The sequence below is a fragment of the Misgurnus anguillicaudatus genome, chromosome 16 (assembly GCF_027580225.2).
Source record: "Misgurnus anguillicaudatus chromosome 16, ASM2758022v2, whole genome shotgun sequence".
In the NCBI taxonomy this organism is placed as follows: Eukaryota; Metazoa; Chordata; class Actinopteri; order Cypriniformes; family Cobitidae; genus Misgurnus; species Misgurnus anguillicaudatus.
Window position 1 is genome coordinate 31,576,977 of NC_073352.2, and position 25,739 is coordinate 31,602,715.

The 25,739-nt window shown below is 36.3% G+C and overlaps 1 protein-coding gene across 3 annotated transcripts in view; it reads right to left on the reverse strand.

Moving 5' to 3' along the window:
* Positions 1 to 25,739, reverse strand: part of ppp2r2ba (protein phosphatase 2, regulatory subunit B, beta a) — an 89,822-nt gene that overhangs the window by 35,672 nt on the left and 28,411 nt on the right. The window contains exon 1 of one of the 3 annotated variants that reach the window (XM_055177249.2): positions 5,260 to 5,922. The exons of the other annotated variants lie outside the window; for them this stretch is intronic. Within the exon in view, the coding sequence (XP_055033224.2) occupies positions 5,260 to 5,329 (70 nt within the window). The 5' untranslated portion in view covers positions 5,330 to 5,922. Of the gene's footprint in view, positions 1 to 5,259; positions 5,923 to 25,739 lie in introns of those variants that run through there. 3 annotated transcript variants of the gene reach the window in all.

Here is a 25,739-nt window from a genome sequence, read left to right on the forward strand (position 1 = left end):
ATTTTTATCAAACAGTTTGTGAGCCCCATTCACTTCCACAGTATTCTTTTTTCCTACTATGGAAGTAAATGGGGCTTACGAACTGTTTGGTTACAAACATTCTTCAAAATATCTTCCTTTGTGTTCATCAGAAAAATGAAATGTATACAGGTTTGTAACAACATGAGAGTGAGAAAATGATGACAAAATTTTCATTTTTGCGTGAACTATCCCTTTAAACATACTGTAAGTGCATTTAATACCTACAACACCACCCCTCATTCCACCTTATATGTTGAGTTTTCACTGATAAGGGGACAAACTGTTTTATATCTATTCGGATATATTTTCTTATATTTAGTTGGAACCCTATAGGGCGATTCTCGCGAAATTAGACTTTTGAGGTGTCATGAAACATTTTGATAAAAAATAAATGAAATGCTATAAAAATAAGAAGCATACAGTTACAAACATCTTTTCATGTACTATTTTGCACATGATTACAAATGACATCATACAAACCAATTTTGTTGTTTTTTCCACATTTAAGGGGAAAATTTTCATTACCGCAACGTGTCCATGACTGGATTTGGGTTCTTTGACATTGAAATATTTATAATTAAAAAATCTAAAAAATAAAAAGTTTCAGTGCATGTTATACTATAAACATTTATTGTAAAGAAACATGTGGCATTTGGTGATCATTGGTAAATGTAGAGACAATTATAAGGAATATAACTGTGTTCAAGAAAAATGTTCTTATCCTCCGCAACAATTTTCAATCATTGTTTAAGCTCTCAATGAACTAACATTTTCAACAACATAAGAAAATAGTTTGAAGGGACATAATTGACTGTGACACTCAAGATGGCTACCAGGTAAGCAGTTCTTATTTTTTCTCTCCAGATAAAAGTTCAAATTTGGTTTGTCATAGTAACTAGACAACTTTTTAGTTCTCATTACCGAAACATGAGTTTGTAAATGTATATATTTATGTCATGTTGCGGTAATGATCATTTTTGATAATGATAATGAACAAAGCAGTCGCAGCAGCGAAAACACAGCGAAAGAGGCAGAAAGACGTTGTGACTGCTATCAGACGCAAATCTTGGGTTTAGAAATATTTTGTATTTGGAAAATAGATTGGACAAACAGATCGGCAGAAAACCTTTGCCATAACCAGCTGAAATGCTAAAGACTTTGACTGTTGCCATCATAAACTTGATTTTAAATTTTTCCATCATTATTTATTTTTCTTTATAAAAAAATTGTTGTTGTAAATGTCCGAATTGGGACAGAGATTGTGCCTTTTATAATACATTCATGTTATATATTTTGGTTGCATTTGTGATTTATAAAAAATTTAACTGCTTAACAAGGGTCGTAATATTAAAGTATCAATAAATTAATCGAATCAAATCGTAATTGCATCGAAGAAATGTTTAATGTATCAGCAAACATCGTATCGCCGGCGGAGATAATACCAGGGTTTCCCGCAGCACTTTGCAGTTCGGGCGGCCCACCTAAGCTAGGGAACCCTACCGCCTTAACTAGGTCGTCCAAAAAAAAAAAAAATCGCTGCACAAAAGTGAAGCCCTGAATACTGTATCATACCGCAATGAACTGTCCAATTTACACCCCTATTAACTATGGTCGTCTCAAAGAGAATTGGGAGGGGGGCTTTCTTTTGGAGGGATTTCAGGAAAAAAGAGATTTTAGGCAGAATGTAAGTGACTGCAGCCTCAGTTTCCATTCGCTTTCATTATTAAAGAGTAAAATGAGAAACATCAGCAATCTGTAGCACAACTTTGGAGGGGTAAGTAAAGGATGACACTCTTTAAAATCCATTTTAAGGTAACTTGACCTTTGAATGGCACCACAGTGGGTAGCAAGAAAGTCCCCAGTTTGAGCCTCGTCTAGGTTGGGAGGTCTTTTTGTGTGATGTTTGCATGTTCTTCCTGTGTCAGCATGGGTCTACTCCGGGTACTCCAGTTTCTTCCAGTCCAAAGACATGCAAGTTTGGTTAATTGGAGATGCAACTTGTGTGTAGTTTAACTGTTTTTTATATCCATAGATGCTGGAATGGCATTACATAGAAATAGACTGCAATATCTTCCTTTTAGGGCAGAAGTGCCTACATAAGCAGTAATGTAACTGTGTCTGGGACGGCTGCCTGCGCAGAACCATTACTGTCCATCCAGACTAAGTTCTGTTGGACTCGGTCCCTACATTGCAGACTGGAATACTGCAATGGCTTCTCTCTGCCAGGCTTGCTTTTATCTTTCTCCTTCTGTTTTATAAGTGAGCTACTTTGCAAGCCTGGAGCGATTGATGATGTTGTCAGTGTATTTTCATTCATTAGTGTGTTGTGTAGCGTGGGTGCTAGAATGGCCCGATGTGTAAGCGTGCAGGGGGAGCGTTCTGCTCAGTTAAACCCATGCAACCCAAATGAAGACAAAAGCGAAATCTTTTTTCTGTCTCCGCGTGGTCGCATCCATCCTTCAGCTATTTATGCTGTCACCCTGCTAGGATCTGTGCTAAATTTTGTCTTTCCATCTTACAAGAAGAAAAGGACCTCGAAATGTCTGGTTTCGCTTTTTAATTTTTGTCACACGAGAGGTGTGTAGCAGCAAGGATTCCCCATGCAAATGAGGTTTGCGCTGGGAATGTGTCCCGTGTGTGAGCAAGCACGACTCCCCTGGATATCGTTTCGAGGTGCGCAATAAACCGGAAGCTATTAAAAAACTAATATTCAGCGTTTACATTGCATACGTGAAATATTATCTTTATACCTAAAAGGTCTTTATGAATCCCCATAGCATATTTTGATATTTCTCTTTACCGCGGAGAGGAGGGAAAAGGGGTACCAATAACGGATGTTCAATATCGCCCTTTCCGTCAATGCTTTATTAGATTTGGGACCCAACAAACCACTACTGGGACTACGAAGTTACCCAGCAAAATCCAATTACAAAGGCAATGCCACTTTAGTGAATTAGACAAATTGGGGGAGAGAAAAGGTCCTCTGGTAGGTCACAATCCCGGGTCATAGGGCAGATAGCACCAGTTGTTGCAAAAAAAGAGTGTGCTCAATTATCAAAATCAAACTGCCTGGAATGCTCCATAAAACAGCAATTATCTGTGTGTGTATATAGACCGCCTGTGCATCAACACACTTTACACTACTATAAGTAATCCCAATGGAAAATAACAAGCGTTGCCAATCTATGTGTGTGTCTATAGAAAGAAACACACAGGAGGGTTATAGCGATGTGTTATTAAACTCGGTCTACGTGCACAGCCTGAGGGTGGGAGAGAGTAACCGTGGACCTCAATTACACCTTTAAGCATGTCTGCAGCCGGTGAAATACTACCACCATCATCTGTGACATCACGTGAGCAAGGCAGTATGGGTATGTGCAGAGCGGTGAGGGGGCGGGGCATGGATTGACACATAAGGCATTGTGGCACTCAAACATGTGTGTGACATTTTGAGAATGGCGACCCACTTTGTGACAGAAATATAAGTCTGTTTTCTTTGTAGTAAGTCGATAACAAAGACACATATATACTGTATACACTCTATGCTGGGTTGCTTCAACCTATAGTTGGGTTAAATATGGACAAACCCAACCACTGGTTTGAATGAACATAAAAATGTCCATATTTGACCTAACATGGGTTGAAAAAACCCACACTATAAAAAAAATGCTGGGCTGCATTGGGTCAAAAAGAAAAAAACTTAGCCGCTGGTTTAAATTAACCCAGAAAATGTTTGTATTTGACCCAACAATGCATAGGTTAAATAACAACCCAACAGATTGGGTTCATCCATTTGCATAGTTGGGTTAAATATGGACAAACCCAACTGCTGGTTTAAATGAATATAAAAAATGTCCATATTTGACCTAACATGGGTTGAAAAAACCCACCCTCGGAAAAATGCTGGGCTGCATTGGGTCAAAAAGAAAAAATTAGCCGTTGGTTTAAATTAACCCAGAAAATTTTTATTTTTGACCCAACAATGCATAGGTTAAATTACAACCCAATGGATTAGGTTCATCCATTTTTGACCCATGCTGGGTTATTTTATAAATGAATATTGTATGACACCTCTCTCCAATATTAAGAATAGTGTCGGATCAATATACTTTTATACATTTGCTCCTAATTTCAATAAAAATATTTTATACGTGCAGTTTTGACTATATTTATGCAATTCTAGGACACCATCTCCAAGTCTGTGTAACTGGGATACACATCAAATTTTGGGTCTGTCCTTAAACAGCAGCATAAAGGCTCATTTATTCGTATCGATTCGATTTAAAATGAAATAATTAACTTTAAACATAATGCAGTCAGACTAAAATCTATGTCCAACAGACACTATCTTCTTCTTTAGTTCTCCTTTGAGACTCCACGTGCCATTAATTTGCTTAGGAGAGAGAGAGAGAGAGAGAGAGAGAGAGAGAGATAGACAAAAGGTTTGAGAGTAAAAGAAGCTGCGTGTGTTTCTGTCTAGTTGTGAGGAAAACCGATGGCATACGATTCCTTCAGATTGATTTTGCTTAACGAGTCCGTTCTGCAAAACCTCCAACAAACATTAATCAGCGCCCATGAAGATGCCCAATGCTGGGGGAGGGTTCGAGGAGCAGCTTTTGCTGTAGCCCTATGCTTTAAGCATGACAGAAGGTGATTGATCTGAAATCTTTGCTAGATCACATTTTAAGAAAATTACAGCTGATTACATTTAAAGACTCTTGTGCTATTATAGCATGTATCCCTAAAACTTCCCATCATGCATAACTTCCGATGAAGACATCAAACGGAAATCCGGCACATTTTATACATCAATGTTGACACACCCTTCATTGCAACATTTCCACTTTAATGCTGCAGTGCTCCTAAATATCTCCAGTCTGCTGTGTTCTGTTATGCCAGTCATATCTGAGTCATTGTACACGTCATCCCTCAATGGCCACAGCCCCATAGTAACACCTTAAACCAGATCTATCTATATATAGTCCTAAATTGCTCTCAGACTATAAAATATATTCCTATTCCAAGCCAAATGCACGATGCACATCTCATATGGACTTATAATCTAATGCACACTACATACAATGAACCCAAGACTTTAAGTTGTATTAATGATTACCAATAAACCATCATTCACTAACGCCCATGCAACAGAAGCCCATTCGCGTCTTATCCACCCCCCACCTTTATTTAGTCTATATATTAGTAAGAATCCGAATTGAATCCGATTTCTCCAAATACCTTCAGTTGCATAGTTGTGGTCCCGCAGGAAGCTGTTGTTAATTTTGCGGCAATCACTCTCCTCCTCCATTTATAATACGGTTGTGTGGGAATCTTGAAGTAGACGCGCAGGAATCCATCGTGGACTCCGAACATCAGCACGCGGCTCGCGGGTCCATCATGACACCGGTCGCTCCTCTCGTGTCTGTGTGTGTGTGTGTGAGACTGATGATGTGATGCTCAGCGGCGGATCCTGTCCGTTCACCTCGACACGGTACCGAAGATCTCTCAGCAATTCATGTTTTACGCATGGGGACGCTTAACAGGTGCGCTGGCCGATGCGTTTAAAATATGTCCTTTAGGAGAGGCTGAATGGAAAGCAAATGTGTAAAATCGTCCCTGGCAGATGGACCCCGGTAAACGAGGTGCGCTGAATGAGGTAAAGTAAGGATTTAAAACTAGGGCAGGGATTTCCACCTTCTGAGTCGAGGGGCGGGGTTATGCGTCAAGCCTCTCCAAGCCTCTCTCTGTCTCTCTCTCTATCTCGCTCGCTCGATCGATCTTGTTATGCTGATAAACAGAAGCCGTCTGGTTCGTACTAGAACCACTATCTTATTGGATCTTAATGTTCTTAAAGTTCTAAAAAGAGTCCTGCTGTGCACCGCGAGCGCGCGCACCACCCCTTCATACTGACGCTGTCCAGTGCTGAAATGACAGCACGCGCTAATACAGTTATCTGCACCTGAGCACTACTGTGACTGTGAGTGCGAACACATGACATAAAACACAATTGTTGACACTTCTTTACAAATTGTATTGGTATTATTTCATGTAGCTTCAAAAAATAAAAATACAAAAATAACTACAGCAATGACAAGGACATTTATTTAGCTTTTTATTTAAAGGTGCAGTGCGTAATTTTTTATAGGATCTCTTGACAGAAATGCAAAATAATATTCAAACCTATATTATCAGGGGTGTAAAAAGACCATTCGTAATGAACCGTTATGTGTTTATTACTTTAGAATGAGACGTTTTTATCTACTTACACCGAGGGTCCCCTTACATGGAAGTTTCCATTTTGGGCGGCCATGTTTCTACAGAAGCCCTTAAAAGGATAAAAAAATTGTACTAAGTTGTCTCCGACGATGACATGTTTGTCCAGTGGCGGCTACCGTAATCTCTCTATGTCTTTCAAAAGTGAGGGGTGAGCAGTGGACTGAGCCGTTGGTTGCAATTCGCAACCTCACCACTAGATGCCGCTAAAATTTACACACTGCACCTTTAATACCTTCAGCTCGAACAGACTCTGTGCATATTTTAAATGATTTCATTCTTAGATGTGCTATTTTTTTAATGCACTTTGGATGAAAGCATCTGCCAAATACATAAATGTAAATAACAGACTGTAAAAATAAGCAAAAATTAATTTAGCAATAAATCATAGTAATATTTGTGTATGGAACTGTCTTCTTTTTTGTATTTATTTGCAATTTGAGTTGTGAGTGGTCTTTCTTGCATATATTTCACAATCTAGTTAGTTTTATGCATCCATTTCAATGCATACTACTGTACGTGTCATGCAACTTTCATATCAAGCATTTAAGTATTTATATTGACCCAGACCCTAAAACCTAAGCGTGGCTAAAATGTTTGTAATTTTCTTTTATTGTCCTGAAAAAATGGGTACTTCCATCAGTAAATGCATGTTTAGTTTGTTTTAAAAATGTGAAAACAATCCACTTAATTTTGTCTTGATTTGGATAAGTGTTAAGTGTGCACAAAGAATCTGACAGACCGGATTCTAGTCAGATCTCTCCAGAGGGACTCCTTTTCTTAAGTGTGCCGGTAAATCGCAGACAAGACGATGATAAATTCGATTAGAGGCTTGCCGTTGGCGCGTTCATTTTGGACAAATTTGATTTGCATGCTGATTTTAATATCAAACTCTGCGGGGACTTTCCCCTGCTATTCCCGCTCTCTGATATCTTGAGCATATGCTTCTACTTTAATCTGTCTGATCCCAGTTTCTAAAATTTACAATCAAAATAGTAGGGCAATGAATATAATGTCCATCTCTTTTAAATCCATCAGGCAATTAATTCCAAAAGCCAATATACAAATGAAATCCAAGTGCCACATTACGCCTACAGGCCTTTTTAGACGACTTCTCGTATACAGTCCACCATCACATGCCATTTTCCACTTAATCACCCATTAGTTTCCATTAAAATGAAGGTTAGATATATTGCTCTGCACCTGTTTCCATGTATTTTTTTTAAACCTTAGCGTCTAAGCTCAACCCCGCATACCGTTCCTCTCCACTAACAACAGTCCTTATCATTATTCCAACAGGGCGACAAAAATCAATGATTTTCTGTCATGGGAGGGGAGGATGGGGCTATGACAAATTCCAGTTGGCATCTTTTAAAGATCAACGGGGATAGAAGCTATCTGTCAGTCTTGGAGTGAGAGAGAGGGCGAGAGATATGGCGGGAGAGAAGAGGGTGCAGAGGTGCATTAATAAAAAACGAGATTGAGAGGGAGGGAGACGGGAAGAATCCGAAGGGGAAAGAAAAGAGGAGAGAGGATTTTACAGAATAATTAGAGTGAAAGCAAAACACTGCCAGCAACATCAGCACTCTGCTTAAGATCAATGGTGTTGCTTTAATTAAAGTCCTGATTTTCCGCCTCTCCATTTCTTTATAACGCACACTTACTGTAACAGTTCACCCAAAAATCGTTCATCATTTAACTTATGTCATCACAAACCCATATGTGACCCTGTCAATGAACACCCTTCATTTTTGTGTGATTTAAAGCTTTAAAGTCATACAGACTACTTTTCATAGCTCTCAATAGATGTGGTCACTATGTTGTTGTATACAATGTCAAAAAATGGTTCAAAAGTACACCTTTGCACCTAAAGAGTTAATATTAAAACCTCAATAATACATATTAAAGGGGACATTTCACAAGATTTTTTTTAAGATGTCATATAATACTTTGGCTTCCCCAGAGTACATATGTGAAGTTCTAGCTCAAAATATCATAATTTATTATAGCATGTTAAAATTGTCACTTTGTAGGTGTGTGCAAAAATGTGATGTTTTGGGTGTGTCATTTAACATGCAAATGAGTTGATCTCTGCACTAAATGGCAGTGCCGTAGTTAGAGAGTGCAGATTAAGGGGCGGCATTATTCCCTTCTGACATCACAAGGGGAACCAAATTTCAATGAACTTATTTTTTCACATGCTTGTGGAGAATGGTTTACCAAAACTAAGTTACTGGGTTGATCGTATTCACGTTTTCTAGGTTAATAGAAGCACTGGGGACCCAATTATAGCACTTAAACATAAAAAAGTCAGTAAAATGCAGTTAAGTTAAATCAACTTGGTTTTGCAAGTCAATTCAACCTGCTATTTTAAGTCTTGGCATGTGATAAGTTGACATAACTTTAAAATCAAGTTGAAATTGTTTAACTTATATTTTTGTTAAAGCAACATAAAAATATATGTTGATTTGACAAAAATGCTGCATATTTTTTTTTACAGTGAAATGTACATCTGTATCTAAATGGTACATATTGGGGGCGGTTTCCCAGACAGAGATTATGGTGCATTCACACCAACCGCGGTAGAGGCGGCAATAACATTAGACGCTTGAACATTTGAGTTTACTCACTTCATTTGCGCGTAAAAGCCGCGTGTGAAATTCTAATCATTCTAGTCATTCACGCGAAAATTCGCTTCATGGGAGGGGCTTCTGCGACTCTGCTGAGACTCCGCCAGTCTGCTCGCTTCCTGTAATCACGTTACAGCAAGGTCCTGATTGGTTAACGCGGCACGGAAATCCGCCGAAGTTCAGATTTTTCAACTCTCGCATTTCCCGCGGCAACGCTCAATTCACGCCGTGCCTACCGCGCCGCAGGATGCCTAATCGCGTCTTTGCATTGACTTAACATGTAAAACACTCTACCGCGTCTGGTGTGAACCCTGCATTAGACTAATCCTAGACTATAATAAATGTAAGAGCTGTCCAAACTGAAAACAACTTGCACTGACATCTTAAAGTGCACGCATTTCATTGCTAACAAACAGATTATTTTGTGTATTTAGTAATATACAATGTGCTTGCGCCACATATCGTACATTTTTGTAGCTCCAGATTTCCGTGTCTTCTTGAAACTCTGATTTTGTACAAAACTCATAGATTTGAAAAGCTCTGTGTCCCTGATTGGCCAGTTAATCTGTACGTTTTGATTGGCCTGAACACCTCTGTCATCAACCGGAAATGTGACGCTCCTTACCATGTTTAAAAGATTCGGTCACAATGCAATTAACAGGAGTTATTATGATAATGTTTGTCTTGTCTACATCTCCAATCCCAGAAAGTAAACTGTTGCCTACAATCCGTGTGTTGTAGTCCAAAAAAAAGAGATTTACGTTGGAGACGATAACTCGCGTCATTGTTTACTTTGGGGTATGTATCTTTTGCATATCGTTAACATGAACTAATACGCACTTTCACCAAAGGAAATGTAAAATCATGAATCGAATATTTTGTGCTCTTTAAAATACATCAGTGCTCTTTGTTTTGCTTCAAAATGCACACACACTCAAAAAAAGTATTAATTGGATTAACTCAATAAAATTGTGGGTAGGATTTCCATCCAATATGAATGTGTACCCCTAACTCATAAAAAACTGATTTACACTCAATTTAAAGTAAATGGCAATACTCAATTAGTTACCTCAACTCAATTTAGTGTAGTCTGAATAACTAAATTTAGCGTAGTTTGAATAACTCAATGTAGTGTAGTCTGACTAACTCAATTCTGTTATTTTAAATAAAACGTTTTTATATCATACTAATTAGCATAAGCACATGTTAGCATGCTACTAATAATAACATATGATACTTTGGATGAACATGTGAGAAGAGACTGATCTCCAAACAGGCATTAGCACAGTGCTCATTGAGAGAAATATGGCACATCCACAACCTAACCACAAGCGCCACTCTTCTGCACGATGGTAACCAAACAATTTGAAAAAATATAACACAAACACTTTGAAATCAATAAGATAAATGGACATAAAACACTATTAAGTCTTTCTCTTCACCTAAAAATGCATTAAATATCACTTAATTAAAAAAATGACTCTCCAAAAGCAGTTGCATGCAAAGCATGCTTGGAAATTATTTTTCCAGAACCCAAACTCAATCTAACTGTGTTAACTCAATAAAAAAGATATCACTAAATTATAGTACATATTCATTTTGTGTTAGACTAATTAAATATACATACTTATTGCTCTTAATGAGGTATTTTTAATTAATTGAACACAATTTTAATGTGTCATCTCTAAGAAGGGCTTGAATAATTTTTTTGAGTACATAATATTTTTAGTAAGGCATGTTTGTTAAAACTAGTTATTTTCCTAATTAAACTAAGCCCTAGTCCTGGCTTAAGCTAATCCCTGTCCGGGAAACCACCCCCACATGACCTTTTTAAAGGGTACCGCCCCTGTGACAGCTTGGGACTGTTTGGACCATTTTTTCTGACAGTGTACGGAAGAGATCTGTTTTGGCAAAAACGTTTTTGTGTCAATAATTCTGTAAGCATTCATTACAAATGTTCATTTTTGGGTGGACTGTCTCTTTAAAGAAAAGCTCTGATCATCGGAGGGTTTTATATACAGTATCTCTCCTACCTTGCATTCATCTGTTCCTTGTGAAAACACAATTTTGTATATCACAACAATTCAAACAAAATGATCAAATACTGAAAGATCAAAATGTATTTTTACACAATTCCCCTTGGAAACATGTAGAGATGTATTTTAAGCATAAAAGGCCTTGTGCTTTTCTCTTGCAGTTTAGCCCATGCAATGGTGTGCATCAAGGCTGCAACACAAAACATGACGATAATTACAATAGTGTGATATCCTCATGCTCAATTACTCGTTGTGTTGTGCAGTAATTGTGTTGGCCTGAGGACGCCAGTCACTGACTGCCTGTAGCACTTCACACCGGTCACTAAAGCCTTAACAGAGAACGGCTATAGTATTTTCACAATGGTTAATCAATACGTCACTATTGATCCTTAATCCTCAATGATGTGTCCTGCAGAAACGCTTTAAGGTTTTTGGTGTGCTAAGATTATTTGTACCTAATCAATAGTTAGCACTGAATCAAATGGCTTTTCTGTTAATAGATAAAAACATTAACATTATATAAATAAAAGGTCTGCCTGTAGGACTTACCAGTAATTACTAGTAAAAGAGATCCTTTAAGTCAATAAGACTTCCCTATCCAAAGTATATATGTTAATTCCAATTGAGCGATTCAGTATTTATTACGGACAGTATGTCATCATTTTCTTTGCTTGAAACATTTTCTGATTATATCAACATGGAAACGGAGGAGGGAGAAAGAGGGATGGGGAGACTGAATGAGAGAAGGGGGTTGGGAGAGACAAGCAGATGGATGTATAGTTTTGGCTGAACGCTTCAAACCCAACCCAAAGGCAAGCACCTTAGTCGAGACAGTTTAAATGTGAAGTCATTACAATTAAAAGATCGAATATCTCTCTCCATCACTGTGTAAAATACACTGACACGAAGACTTGTGACATCCAAAGAGAGTGCACGCATGCTGTGTAGATCATTTAGAGGGTTGCCGGTGAAGTCATTAATACTCATAAATACATTATAAATATTATGTCTTAAGTAATTGAGGGGGAGAAAAAGACATTTTTTAAAGATAAGGCTAACATTTTGTGAAGAAAAATGTAGGTGATGCTTTCCCACAATGCTGGGGTGTTAAGATTTTTAGGTTGTGTTGATTGGGTTTTAGCATATTACCAAGGCCAATTAAAAACACCCACCTGTAAATTTGCATTATTTGAACATTTTTACTCTAAAATTGCTAGGTTATTTTCAAACCGGTGCTGGGTCAGAAAGGGATGAGCCCATGTGTTGGGTTGTAATTTATCATGTTCTAGGTGTTTCAACCCAAAATGCTGGGTCAAATATAAACATAAACCCCACGCTGGGTTGTACACTCTAAAAAAAAATCCGTAAAAAAATTGACAAAGTACTGTGTAAGTATGAAGGAATTTTCCGTATTTATGTTTTTACAGGCGTTTATCTGTTTTTTGTGCATTATGGGTGCAACAACTCCTGCTGCAATCTTTCACTTTTGCCTCTCTATCCCCATCTCTGTTTGAAACCTAAAATTACAACTTGCTTGCAGAGTTCTTTTCTAACATGGATGATGTTTAACTTCTAAACAAATGCTGTCAGAACAAGATACAAGTGTTAAACTATTCTAGCATCGACACATGTGATTTATTAGACAAATCTTCTTTCTGACGTGACGTGTAAGTCAAATGGATATTTAGCACAACCTTTATCACATTAAATCTACAGTTTGTGTTTGTTTTAGATTCATTTGAAGTCACCACTATGGTGATTAGTGTTCCCTTTAGTTAGGCTTTTGTCCCTTGAACTTCCAGAACTGACTCTGCTCTCTTAACATTGCAACAGTGTTATTGCTTGTAGTAATTACAACTTGTTTGTTGCTTGAGGAAGGAGAATTGTCTATGATGTCATATAAGCTTGGTTGTTTTTATGGTATGCTGCCTAACATTTAAATATGAAATGATAAAATAAGAATAAAGAATTGAAATGTATACTCCATGCTAATAAGACACTGTATTGAATAAGATTGAAGCAAATGTGTCAACTGTGGTTTTTGCTTCAGAGACATCAACACTTTGAATACAAATCTCAACAATGGTGAGAGTAAATGTTAAGAAAGAGCTTTCCACAATATTGGTACCCAACATGCATTGCGGCATGAAGCTTTGTTGTTGATTGTCACCATTGTTGCGTTTCATAGGCGGATTGAAGTGTCCCTAAAGGCTACGGACAATGTTCTGTAAATCTACGGACAGTGTTCTGTAAATCTACAGAATGTTCAGTTTTTGAATAAACAGAAATGTCTGTAAACATAACGGAAAAAGTGCCGGTAATTTTCTACCAGGACATTATCCGTTTATTTGAGTGTATAATAATTGATATTACACCTGCAAAAAATTCGTAGTATTTTTGTCTTGGGCTATGTTTACACGTGGACGGCTATTTTCATAAACGGACATTTCAACCTCTCCGGTTTCAAAAATAATATCGTGCACACATGTCAGTTTTCAGAAAAGTGTTTATTTACACGTACCGGTGCATATTTGTCGTCAAGAGACGCTCAAGCCCACGTAAGCCAATCACCGGCAGCGCTGGTGGTGACGTGAACTGGTTCTTCATGTTGAAGGGAGGAGTTGTTGCAGTAGGTGATTGATGACGTCAACGTACCGCGAGAGCGAGTTGAGGAATCACACGTAGAGGTCTAATTTCGAATCGCTCTCGCGGTACTTTGACATCATCCGTCCGTCGGTTCTTGCAGCACCGCATGAAGTCAAACACGCGTAAAATTGCTGACCTCTGAGCACTCGTCTCTGTCCTCGACATAATGGAGCAGCTGTATTTGCAAATACAAGCACACAAAACGAGTTTGCACGAACATAAATGTGATCTTGGAAGCGTTCAGAGTAGCAGTCACATGTAAACGGTCGCACTTTTGACGTAGGTGCGAGCTCTGGCGCATACTCTGTGACGTTGCCTGCTTAAACATCCGTTTGTCTCAGTTTACATGCAACCGTGCAACCGAAGATTTTCAAGATCTCCACTCTGGCCGGAGTTTTTAGAAACAATCGATTTCAGAGGCGAGTTCTCCGTTTGCGTGTAAAGAGGGGCACAAACGAAGGTAAATCTCTCAGTTTTTAAAAATAACCATGTACGTGTAAACAGAGCCTTGTTTTCAGTAAAAATATCTAAAAATTCTTAAATAAAGATGCTTTTTCTTGATGAGCAAAAAGACCCAAGAAAATAAGTCTAGTTTTTAGACCAAACATTTTAAATTTAAGTGACTTTGTGCATGAAACAAGCAAAAAAATCTGCCAATTGGGTAAGCAAAAAAATCTTGAACATTTTTCTTAAACACTAAATACAAGAAAAAATACAAGATTTTTTGCTTGTTTTATGCACAAAATCCCTTAAATTTCGCTTAAAGCTAGACTTATTTTCTTATGAGACTTATGAATTTTGCTCATCAAGAAAAAGCATCTTAATTTAAGAATTTTTATATATTTTTACTGAAAACAAGGCAAAAATACTAAGAATTTTTTTCTTGAAAATATTTTTTTGCAGTATTATATGTTTGTATTAAAAGGACACTCCACTTTTTTTGAAAATATGCTCATTTTCCAGCTCCCCTAGGGTTAAACATTTGATTTTTACCGTTTTCAATCTCCGGGTCTGGCACTACCACTTTTAGCATAGCTTTGCATAATCCATTGAATCTGATTAGACCATTAGCATTGCTCTACAAAATAATAACCAAAGAGTTTTAATATTTTTCCTGTTTAAAACTGGACTCTTCTTACACCGTGTACTAAGACGACAGAAAATTTTTAATGGAAAAAAATATCGAAACTCTCTTGTCATGTGTGAGCGTGATGCTAATGGTCTAATCCGATTCAATGAATTATGCTAAGCTATGCTAAAAGTGCTAGCGCCAGACCCGGAGATCAGCTGAATGGATTCCAAAATTGTAAAACGCAAATGTTTAACCCTAGGGGAGCTGGAAAATGAGCATATTTTCAAAAAAAAGTGAAGTGTCCCTTTAAGTTTGTGATCCTTTACCACAAAAAGTCATAAGTAGCATGATTATATTTGTAGCAACAGCCAGCAATACATTATATGGGTAAAATTAAATTTTTTATGCCAAAATCCATTAGGATATTATGTAAAGATCATATTGCATGAAAATATTTTCTGAATTTCCCACTGTAAATATATCAAAAATGTATTTATCCTTAGTAATATGTGTTGCCAAGGACTTCATTTGGACAACAACGGTGATTTTCTCAATATTTAGATTTTTTTGCACCCTCAGATTGGATTATGATATCAAATAGCATGCACAAAGTGAATCGAAATGAACATATTTGGTACAATATTTGCTCCTAACCCACAAAACACTATTCATTGACAGATGTACATTTTGAAACTATTTGGAAGCACTTCTGTAAATCAGCTAATAAAAGATGAAGATAGATAACAGATATGTAATCTTTCATTAGTTTGTTCAAATTAGTAATTTTAGTGATATAAAATCAATAAGGAAAAGAACAAAGAAATTGACAAAATTTAATCAGAAAGGGAGGGCGACCAAGAAACAAAAAGAGAGAGCAAATACAAACAAGTGTGTGCTGATCTCAAAAGACATGTGCAAATATTCTCGGTCTGTATGCTAGTAACACGCACATGCACGCACGCACGCACACACACACACACACACACACACACACACACAAACACACACACACACACACACACACACACACACAAACACACACACACACACACACACACACAGTGTTTCAACTTATAGAATTCAGTCTGCGTTTCAAAGCTTTCCCAGTTGTGATTGTGAGGTGAGAAACGTAGCTGTTCAATCCTTTACTATCATAGTGGTTGCTAAGTAACTGCTTATAGAAGAAACCATAGCTATGCAGCTAACAGCTGTCAGTATAATTGGATCATTAAAAATCCTAAACGTCATTATTTGAACCATAGCGGTTTTAATTCACTTCAAGCATTGCTCACGCTAGTCCTAACATAAAGGTTAATTGCCTAAGCACGAATGAATATTGAAATTAGTTTACCTGTTATAAGGTTTTGAATTAATATCTCACAGTATATGTGGAGTTTCAAGATTACATGACATGAAACCCACGTGCAAATACACTCTTAAAAATAAAGGTGCTCACAATGATGCCATAGAAGAACCTTTTTGATTCCTCCAAGAACCATTTTAACTTTTAAAACTTTCTAAAAAAAAAACTTTCTTCACTACAAGGCAACAGAAAGGTTTTTTGGTTGTTAAAGTTTCTTTATCGAACCATTCAGACAAAAATGTTTCTTTTGTTGCTTAGTACTTATCCCCATTCTCATGTTCTCATATAAATAGCACGCTGTTTGAAAAGTCGTGCAATACATACACCAAGGTCTAAGTTTACGTGCATATGATACGCCAATCATTCCCGTTCACTTTATACCACCCATCATTTCGTGTCATTTTTATGCATTGATTTCTCCATTTATTTATTTTTTAACCATCGTCGCTTGGGATTGGAGTTTGGGTTATAGGATGCCCAGGAGTTGTGGCCGGTGACTTAGGGGCGCAAATTCAAAATATGTGTTCGGAGTGTCGTGTGTGGCTCATCGTGTCAAAATATGTGTTTGGTGCACGTGTCGAAAGGGTTTATGAAAAAAGAGACGCTCAAATTCACAAAATACTGGTAAGACATTTAATCAGTGTTGCGTAAGTTACTCAAAAAAGTTAATAATCATGTAATTAGATTACTGTACAAATTACTCTCTCCAAAAAGTGTTTAATTACTTATTACTAATTACTTTTTAAATCCTATTTAGTAAATAATACAAAGATAGGCTTGAAACAGCTTGAATAAATCATATAAAAGTACATTAATTATTCTGGTCACACTTTTTAAGGTCTAATTCTCACTATCACTTAACTATTAACTACTTTTGCCTTATTATACTCCTAATTACTGCTTATTAATACTTAGTAAAGTACTTATTAAGTTTTAGTATTGGTAGGATTTGGGTAGAATTAAGGATGTAGAATTAGGTTTTGCAGCATCAATATGTGCTTTTTAAGTATTAATAAACAGCAAATATTTCAGTGATTCTAATTGGTTGATACACGTTCTAAGCCGTAATAAAATACCACGGTAACCCTACAGCTCAGACCGCATTACATAAGTATCACTGCGCCACTGTTGCTACGTACTGATTTATGAAAATAAACATCACAGTCTTTAATCATATTTTTAATTTTTCTATAATTGCACAATTTATGGCGATATCCAGATAAATGTCAATATATGAAGAGTTTCGTTGCAAAACGAGATTAATCCATTTTTTAACATTTTTGTCAAAACATGTTTATTATTATGTTATCATGTTATTATTTTGTTTTATGATGCTACTTAGCTGTATTTTTTAACTCTTTCACCGCCATTGACGAGATATCTCGTCAATCAAGAGAAAACGCTTCCCCGCCAATGACGCCCTTCCGCAACTTTTTAAACCCGGAAGTATTGCCCTATGGCAAGCAGCTGCATGTCCGTGTCTGTTTTAAAGATCGCTTTGAATGGGATCTCTATGAAAAGTCCGTCACAAAAATGGAATTATCTCTGCTTTTTGCTCAAAATGTGGTGTTTTTGCAGAAACCTACCCATATTTAAAAGCTGATTACAAAAGAACCACTGAAGGTAGGATGAAACAGGGTTTTTTTGTTTGAAAGCAGAGGGTCTGTTCTTTCATTTGGTATATTGTATGTTTATACATTTAAAGAAAATTTTCTGGAAGGCATTAAACTTTGGTGAAAATCATGAAAAACGCTGGCGCTGGCTGGCAACTTTTTTAAAAAACGCTGGCGGTGAAAGAGTTAAGTTATGAAGGTTTAAATCAAAACAAACCAACTGCAGTTGCATTGAAATTAATTGGAATGCACAACCAAAAAACGAGATTTCTGAACAATTAAAAAAACGGTGGTTATCTCGTTTTGCAACGAAACTCTTCAAATATTGTTGAGTCATCTCATCAATAAAGAGAAAACGTTCCCTACCTCAAATCCGTATTTCTGTTATTATCCACTATATGGCGATCTTACACAACTTAAAGGCGGAGTCCACGATGTTTGAAAAACGCGTTGGAAAAGGAGACGGGCCGACTACCAAAACACACTTATAGCCAATCAAATCAAATCAAATGCTGGGTTGCGTATGTGTGGGGCGGGTCTATCAACAGAAGGTCCTGATTCTATTGGGGTAGGGGCGTGTTTGTTTAGGTGATTTCAAATATCAACATTGGCTTTCAAACATCATGGACTCCGCCTTTAAACACTGACGCATTCACTCAACACTAAAAACACAGTGTAAGTTTTGATCATGGCCCTGAATCTGATCTATTACAAAAGTTATTCACAAAAATTTAATTATCTCAGCGTTTAGCTGAAAGTTTGAGAGGTGATAAGAGAACAAATGAAGGTAGGATAAAACTTTTTTTGTTTTTTTTGAAAGCGGTGCGTCTGTTCTTTCATTTTATATATTTTATGTTTATTTAAAGTAGATAATTTTTCTGAAAGGCAATAAACTAAAACTGGGTTTCAACTTAAAAAAAAAACCGCTGAATGGGAAAGAGTTAAGCATGCTTCAAAGCATATTTGATCATCACCTCAACAGTTGCACGATATAAATGTTAATGTATAAATTAGATGAATGATGATTTATGAAAATAAACACTACAGTCTTTAATCATATTTTCATTGTGTCTTTGCTGCGTCTGTGTTGGTTGGGAACTGCGCTCTGTTGCAGCCACACTTGATTCTGGAAGAGTAATATTTGTACTAATATAATTACAACTTTAATTACAATGTTTTATTTTATGAAATCCTGCTATGCATATGAAGTAACCGTTTTATAAAAGCAATAAGCCCCACGAAGCAGTGGTGTTACAGTGCACTGGTAACCCACTGCTTCTTGGGGCTTATTGCTTTTATTTTAACCTTAGACGTGAAATTTTGATGTTTCTGTCATTTACTGTAGTTTTAATCATGCTGATGTAAATTGAAGTGTTTGTTTGTAAAATAAGTTTGTTTTTAGTTAGTTATTTAATGCTATAAATACGGTGGTGGCACGTCATGATTGACAGCTGTGATATGCACATTCTACGAGAGCAAGGGCGGGGCCTTGCTTTCGCGGCATTACTTTCTGCTCACTACTACGCAGGACTGGTCCTGAAATCGCTACTGCGCAGACTCAAGACCAAAGATGTCAGCGCTGTAGCGGGACACTGACGGCTTCACTTTTCACCAATGGAAGAGAGCGAACGGGCGTCGTCCATCTTTTTTTACAGTTTATGGTTACATCCAACACTGCACTCAATTAACAGTAAACTCTGATTATACATGAGAGTAAGGTATGGCGTATATGCACTCAAAATTAGACTTTGGCGTTTGTATTGCGAGACTTTTCAAAAGGCGTGAGAAAATTCATGAGAATGGGTTGACTTATCACACACATGCACATAGTACACTTTAAAAATATTGGGTATTTTTCAACCCACCATTGTGTCGCTAGAGAAATACATAAAAACCAATAGCAAAACGAAAAGCTTATAGGTCAGATTGTTATTTTGTCCATTTCCAAATGACGCCCGAGTTTGTACCATTATAGTAATTATGTGCAATCATTTAATTGTGGCTTGTAGTAATTATCTACAATGGTTGCACCATCACCCATCGCCTCTATTCTTAACCAACAAGCAGCATTTTTTTTCATTCGTCCAAAAGCTCTTTATGTTTCAAGTCGCTCTCTAGGGTTTTCTGTCTGGCATGGCAGGAATAACTCTACTCCAATGATGAATATTTTATCAGAGCGAGAGACAGCGAGAGATTCTGGGATTTGGATCTCTTGAGTCAGACTCTACAATAATGCTCAGCCAGAGCCCTAACAAGCCCCACTAGATTTAAAGATGTTTTTTACGCAGAGCCCCTCCCCATCGTTCCTGGCCCCTCCCCTCTCCTTTGCCCCAACACAGACCCTTAATCTGCAGGACAATCCCATTTGGCCGAGCAGCTGCCAGGGCCGATCACAGTCTTCCCCCTGCGGGGATGCCAAGCTGTCCATGGAGATCCCAACACGGACCACCAGCTCAGTTTTTTCCACTCATCCTCTCCCTGTCTTCTCCAATCACTCAGTTCTCTCTCTCTCAGTTTTTCTTTAAGTCTCGTACTCTCTCGCTTTCACACCCCCTTCCCCCATCACGCTCCGGTGCCCAGGGGCGCTTTGAGACCCACGTCTTTCTTTCCTGCTTTCTGGAACTGATCTAGGGTTACTGTTTGACATTGTGATGACAGAACCATTAAAGGTGGAAAGGACTGACACTGGGAATAGCTCAATACAGTCATGATCTGAAAAGAAATCTATAATAATGACAAAGCTTAGATTTGGAGAAAATTAACTATATATATATATATATTTTTGCATGCATATCTGCTGTTTCATGATTATTTTAAAATTTGCACTGAATAACATTCAGAAAGATTTTAAGGTGGAATAAAAATGCTTAAATAAAAATGCATTAATAATAAAATGCAATAATATTCCTGCATCAAGGCAAGAAATGATTGATTAATGTAAAGGTCACATCAATAAAAGAGGCCAATAATCTCATCTGTGTTTGCAATATGGTTTTGATCAGACTGTAGGCTTGGGTAATACATTATAGTTGTGACATTAAAGCGGATGCGAGTGCTCCAGTAAAAGCAAGAGTCTAGCTGAGAGGACGGGCTTGTAACATATGGTCATGGCCATGTGGCAATCAAAAACATTTGTACAGTGACAGACCTGACATGAAGTGTATGTAAGAGAAAGATTTATTAATTACATTTTTTAAATTTTAATTTCATTCCTTTTGTGTTTGATAGCAAATTAATTTATATTCAAATCTTTGATTGCAGAACAGTTGAGTCACCACAAATGTCCTAAAACCAAAGAAATGCGATGTTCCCTCTGTCTTAGAGTTTTGTACATATTACATAGGCCTATATGGGTGATTCTCACGAAAACTTGGTTTTAAAAATGTCAAGCATGAAAATGTAAAAATTGCTTAAATTTACTTTTTTTCCCACCAGACATTGAAAAACAAAGTCTGGAGTAAATGGGAACATTAATTTAAAAACTTTTACTTATCATTTAACACTTTTTGTAACATAATTAAAAAAATTAGTCCTAAAAAATCTCATTACCGCAACAGTCAGAAAACATCAACACTGACATATTTTCAAAATGACGTGACAAACCTGAAAGAACATAATTTGGAGATTCTGCACATGCATTTAAAATCAAAGTATTATGCTTCTATTAATTAAATTAACATTTAATAAGCATCTGTTGCGGTAATGATAATCAAAATGTCGTGTAAGCATTCTGACAAGACAATATTTCAAATTAACTGTAAAAAATGATCTTACCTGGTAGCCATCTTGAAGTAACTGGTCCATGTGCTTGGTCACTCAAAATCAAACTTTATTAAAATTCTGTATGTGTGCTTAAACTGTTCTCAAAAAGTGTTGCGGAGGATGAGAACATCAGGCATGGACACATCATTTTCCTAATTTTTCTTCATTATTATTATACATGAATATTCAGTAAATATTTTTTCTGTCATCTAAAGTAGTCTAGCAAAACATCCATTTATTTTTTTTCTTAATATTTTTGTGCTAATTTGATTAAATTACAACATAACGCATGTTCAAACACAGCCGGACACATTGCGGTAATGAGAATTCCAGCAGAAAATGAGATCAAATTTACTATTATAAATTCTTATGTTGAAATCACACATTGTGCAAGGTAGAGCACAGTATTGTGTTAATTCTGATGCTTTTTAATGTTACTATATTATTTTAAAGCTAAAATCATTAGTGCCGTGGTGTTTCAATGGTTTCGTGAGAATTACCCATATAATCTATTTGTGTATATTTTGCCTATATTATAAGCTCGACCTGATTTTAAGAGATGTCCTCAAAGCAACATATTGTGTTGACCCAAGGACAACATTTTTGTAAATAAAGCCTTAAGCCCAAAGCACAACCGTAACCATTGGGTTTAAGGATAACTGAAAAACAATGGCCTAGAAGCAGCTAATCCACTTTTGAAACAAACTGTAAACTTATTTCTGAAATGTGATTGGTTAAATAAAATGTTGTCCCACGGTCAACATAATGTTGCCCTAAGGACATAAATCACTTAATGAGCATATGCTATATAATGTAAGTACAGTAAAGTTGAAGAGTTTGGTTCCAAAACGCAATAAATCCATTTTGACAAATTTCGGTAAAAACGTGTTTTCTATACCAAGACAGTGACAAGATGAAAACCACTATTTTCTCTTACAAACTTTCACTATATCATCTTTAGGTTATAAAAACATAAACAATTCAAATCCATAACTTGATTTTCAAAGATTTATTATAAAAAGGAATTATTTTATCCACAAAATGCAATAAATCCATCACAGTTTTTTTTCAAAATGCTAGAAATCTATTCAATCAAATGTGCATTCATCTTTGCCATGTTATATTCATTTAGTTGAACAGTTGTACAAACTGATTAACAAAAAAATAAACATTAATGGCATTAATCAAAACACTTACTTTGTCATATTAAGAACACTGTCATTGCTGCGGTTATACTTGACGCTGCCGCTTAAAATTTTTCAAAGCGATCCGCTGTAAAATGTTTTGGTCCTGCTCGATTTTCGTTGACTTTGAGTAAAATAATGTAAAGATTTTCATAAGATGAGGTCAATGTGTTAGCATGAGAAGCTTGATGCTGTCGGGAGAACAAGCACCCGTCTCCCGAGTGCCTCTCGCGAAAATTATTAGATGTTGATTGCTTACGTTTTTTTCCCATCACAGAAAAACATCACAGGTTTATCAATGCAATTAAAGTATTATTTTGTTTTGTTTGTTGATCACGAAGTACAAAGTATATGAGGAAAACTAGGACTCATAGTGCTCAGCGCGCCGCCATTGTTTGTTTACATTGCGTTAATGGTGTCCTGTAATATGTGGAGCGGATTTATTGCGTTCTGGAAAAAATGAGGAGTGGCGTTTATCGCAATTTGGGAAAAAAGGGAGAAAAGATGACAGAATAACACGGCAGATATTGGATTTAGCGTAAAATTAAGAATTTACTTTTAAATACTGACCTGATATTATACTGATTTTGGCAGTAACTCATTTTTTTCAAAAATGGCATTTATCGTGTTTTGGAACCAAACTCTTCAGTTGTAAATGTTATGACAAAAATACACTGTCAAAAAGAATGGCCAAAAAATGGTGTAGTACCCTTCAAATTTCAAAAGGTCCTAATATGTACAGTATAAATACAGATATATGTGGGTCAATGACGTGACGCTAATTATTTTATGTCCATATGGTTCATTGTAAAAAATTGCTGTAATTATGCAGCTGGTTGCCGGTTACTTACTGTAGAAGATAAAGACTGAAAATGTTTCATGTTCATTTAACTTTAAACAAAATGTTGTCAGTAAATAACATAAATGTAAAATCTACAGTAAGTTACTGGCAGCTAGTTGCCAGTAATACCCAGTAATACTGTCATTTCTACAGAAGGTTTTTACATTGTTCAATGAAATGTAAAAGGGTTCAAATTTCAAAATAAATTTGCAGATTACTTGCATACATTCTCTTTTTTGAGGACCAAGTTAAAATTTCTGGTTTTATTTTATTTTGAAAGAATATTTGGGGAATAATTGCAAAAATGTAATTGTGGTGTAACCGGTCTGTATCAATCAGTGTAACAAGTACTTCTTTTTAATGAAAATGTAAATATATTCATACAAATTATGGAATAAAATATGATCCTCTAGTTTAGTGTAATATGATTTTTTTACATACATTTTTACCTCATTTGTCAAAGATTATTTAGAAAACAGGGCTGTTTTCAGCATATGTCAGAAAAAATATTACAAAAACATATTCAAATTTACATTTAGAAATAACTAATAAAATTATTTTTTAAAATGTTTTGGTTACACTTTCATGCCAATAAGGTAGATAAAATATTTCTTTTTTTTTGGCGCAATTGGCGGTTACACCATTTGACATTTTCAGGTCCATTCAGTCTTACCTTTCAAAAAATTTTGCAAATTTCATTTTTTATTGCACAAAATTAACATAAATGCACTATGTGCATTGAAATAAACCTGATGCCTGCTTTTAAAACAAGTTTTTTAAAAAGATTTTTGAATTTCTCATCTTGCCAAACCGTTTTTGTCACTGACCCATATGCATTTGGTGCTAATATGTTTCTTTGAGGTATTAATATGAACTCTTTAGGTGCAAAGGTGTACTTTTTGAAAGTGTACCGCCCTCAATGACAGCTAGGGACTATTTTTTCTAACAGTGTAGAAATAAAGATGAATGAAAGAAAAATAAATAAAAAAGGACAAAGAAAACGAATAGACAAATAATTATCGTAAATGTATTAAAATATGAAAAACTATAACCTTTCAAAAATCGTTTTGAGACATAACATAACACACTGGACCAGCATTAGTTAACCAGAGGGTCAGGGTTCAATAAAAGCCTCAACAAACTTGCAAGGATGACTTCTCAGAATAAATTTAAATTATTTAACATTACACGAACCCAAGCATTAAAATAAGCAAAAATATTTATTAGTGTTTTTTTAACAATCATAGATCTAGAATATTTTCATGCTTTAAATATTGTTGTGGACAATGGGAGTTAAAATCCTCTGTATTAGATTATCTTTCTAATGCCACAGCGCCATCTGCTGGCCTGAGACCTACAAACATGAATTGTGTGTAACATGCAACGATATTGTCAGCATGTTGTAACATCAAGGTAATTTAAAATACACTATAATATTTTATGATATTATATTTTTACACCATAGCATTTAAAATGTACTCTAATGTACTGTAAGAATACAACAGGACATGGCAAGTGTCCAAAAATTATATTACCATGGTAAATGTCTATAAAGACATAGTATTACAAAAGTATCATGTCCAGTAATGGTAATACCATATACTAGATAGATTCTAGTAAGGAGTGCAGCTCTTTTCTTACGGACCATAGAAATTGAAGTAATACTCTGAGTTAAACAGCAGATGGCGCTATAACACACAAAATAGATTAGCAGTCACTTCATTGACCATGTTGCTTGCAATATTTACTCATAACCTGCTGTTAGTCTTTCACAGTTTGAGTCAAATGTCAATCTACCAACATACACACTGTGACAAACAACCACACATAAACATTTGCTTTTGTGTTTTTTTATTGACTTCATTGAGCTAATGATATTTAACCCAACTACAAAACATGATTACGCATGGGATTATGCGAGTAGCCTATCTGGAAAACGCGAGCGTGTCTTTTATAAACCCTTTGGAAAAAATAACTCACCGGTCGCCAACGCGTTACTATAAACATTGCATGTTTCAATCTTAAAACTTAATTTCAGGGTTCCCACACCTTAGTTAACTTCAAATTCAAGGAAATTCAAGGACTAAATATGGGGACAAATTTCAAGTGAGAGCAAGGTTACATTGTGTTACCTTTAAAGATACATTGTTACGGTTCCCTTTCAAGGGAACTCGTGCTGCATCACTGCGGTGACACTTTGGGGACGCCTCCAGGGGTAAGTGCATCTGAATGGGTATATCAAATTCAACCAATGATGAGACTTAAAGACAAAGACAGGGTGACGCGGGAGCCAGGAAG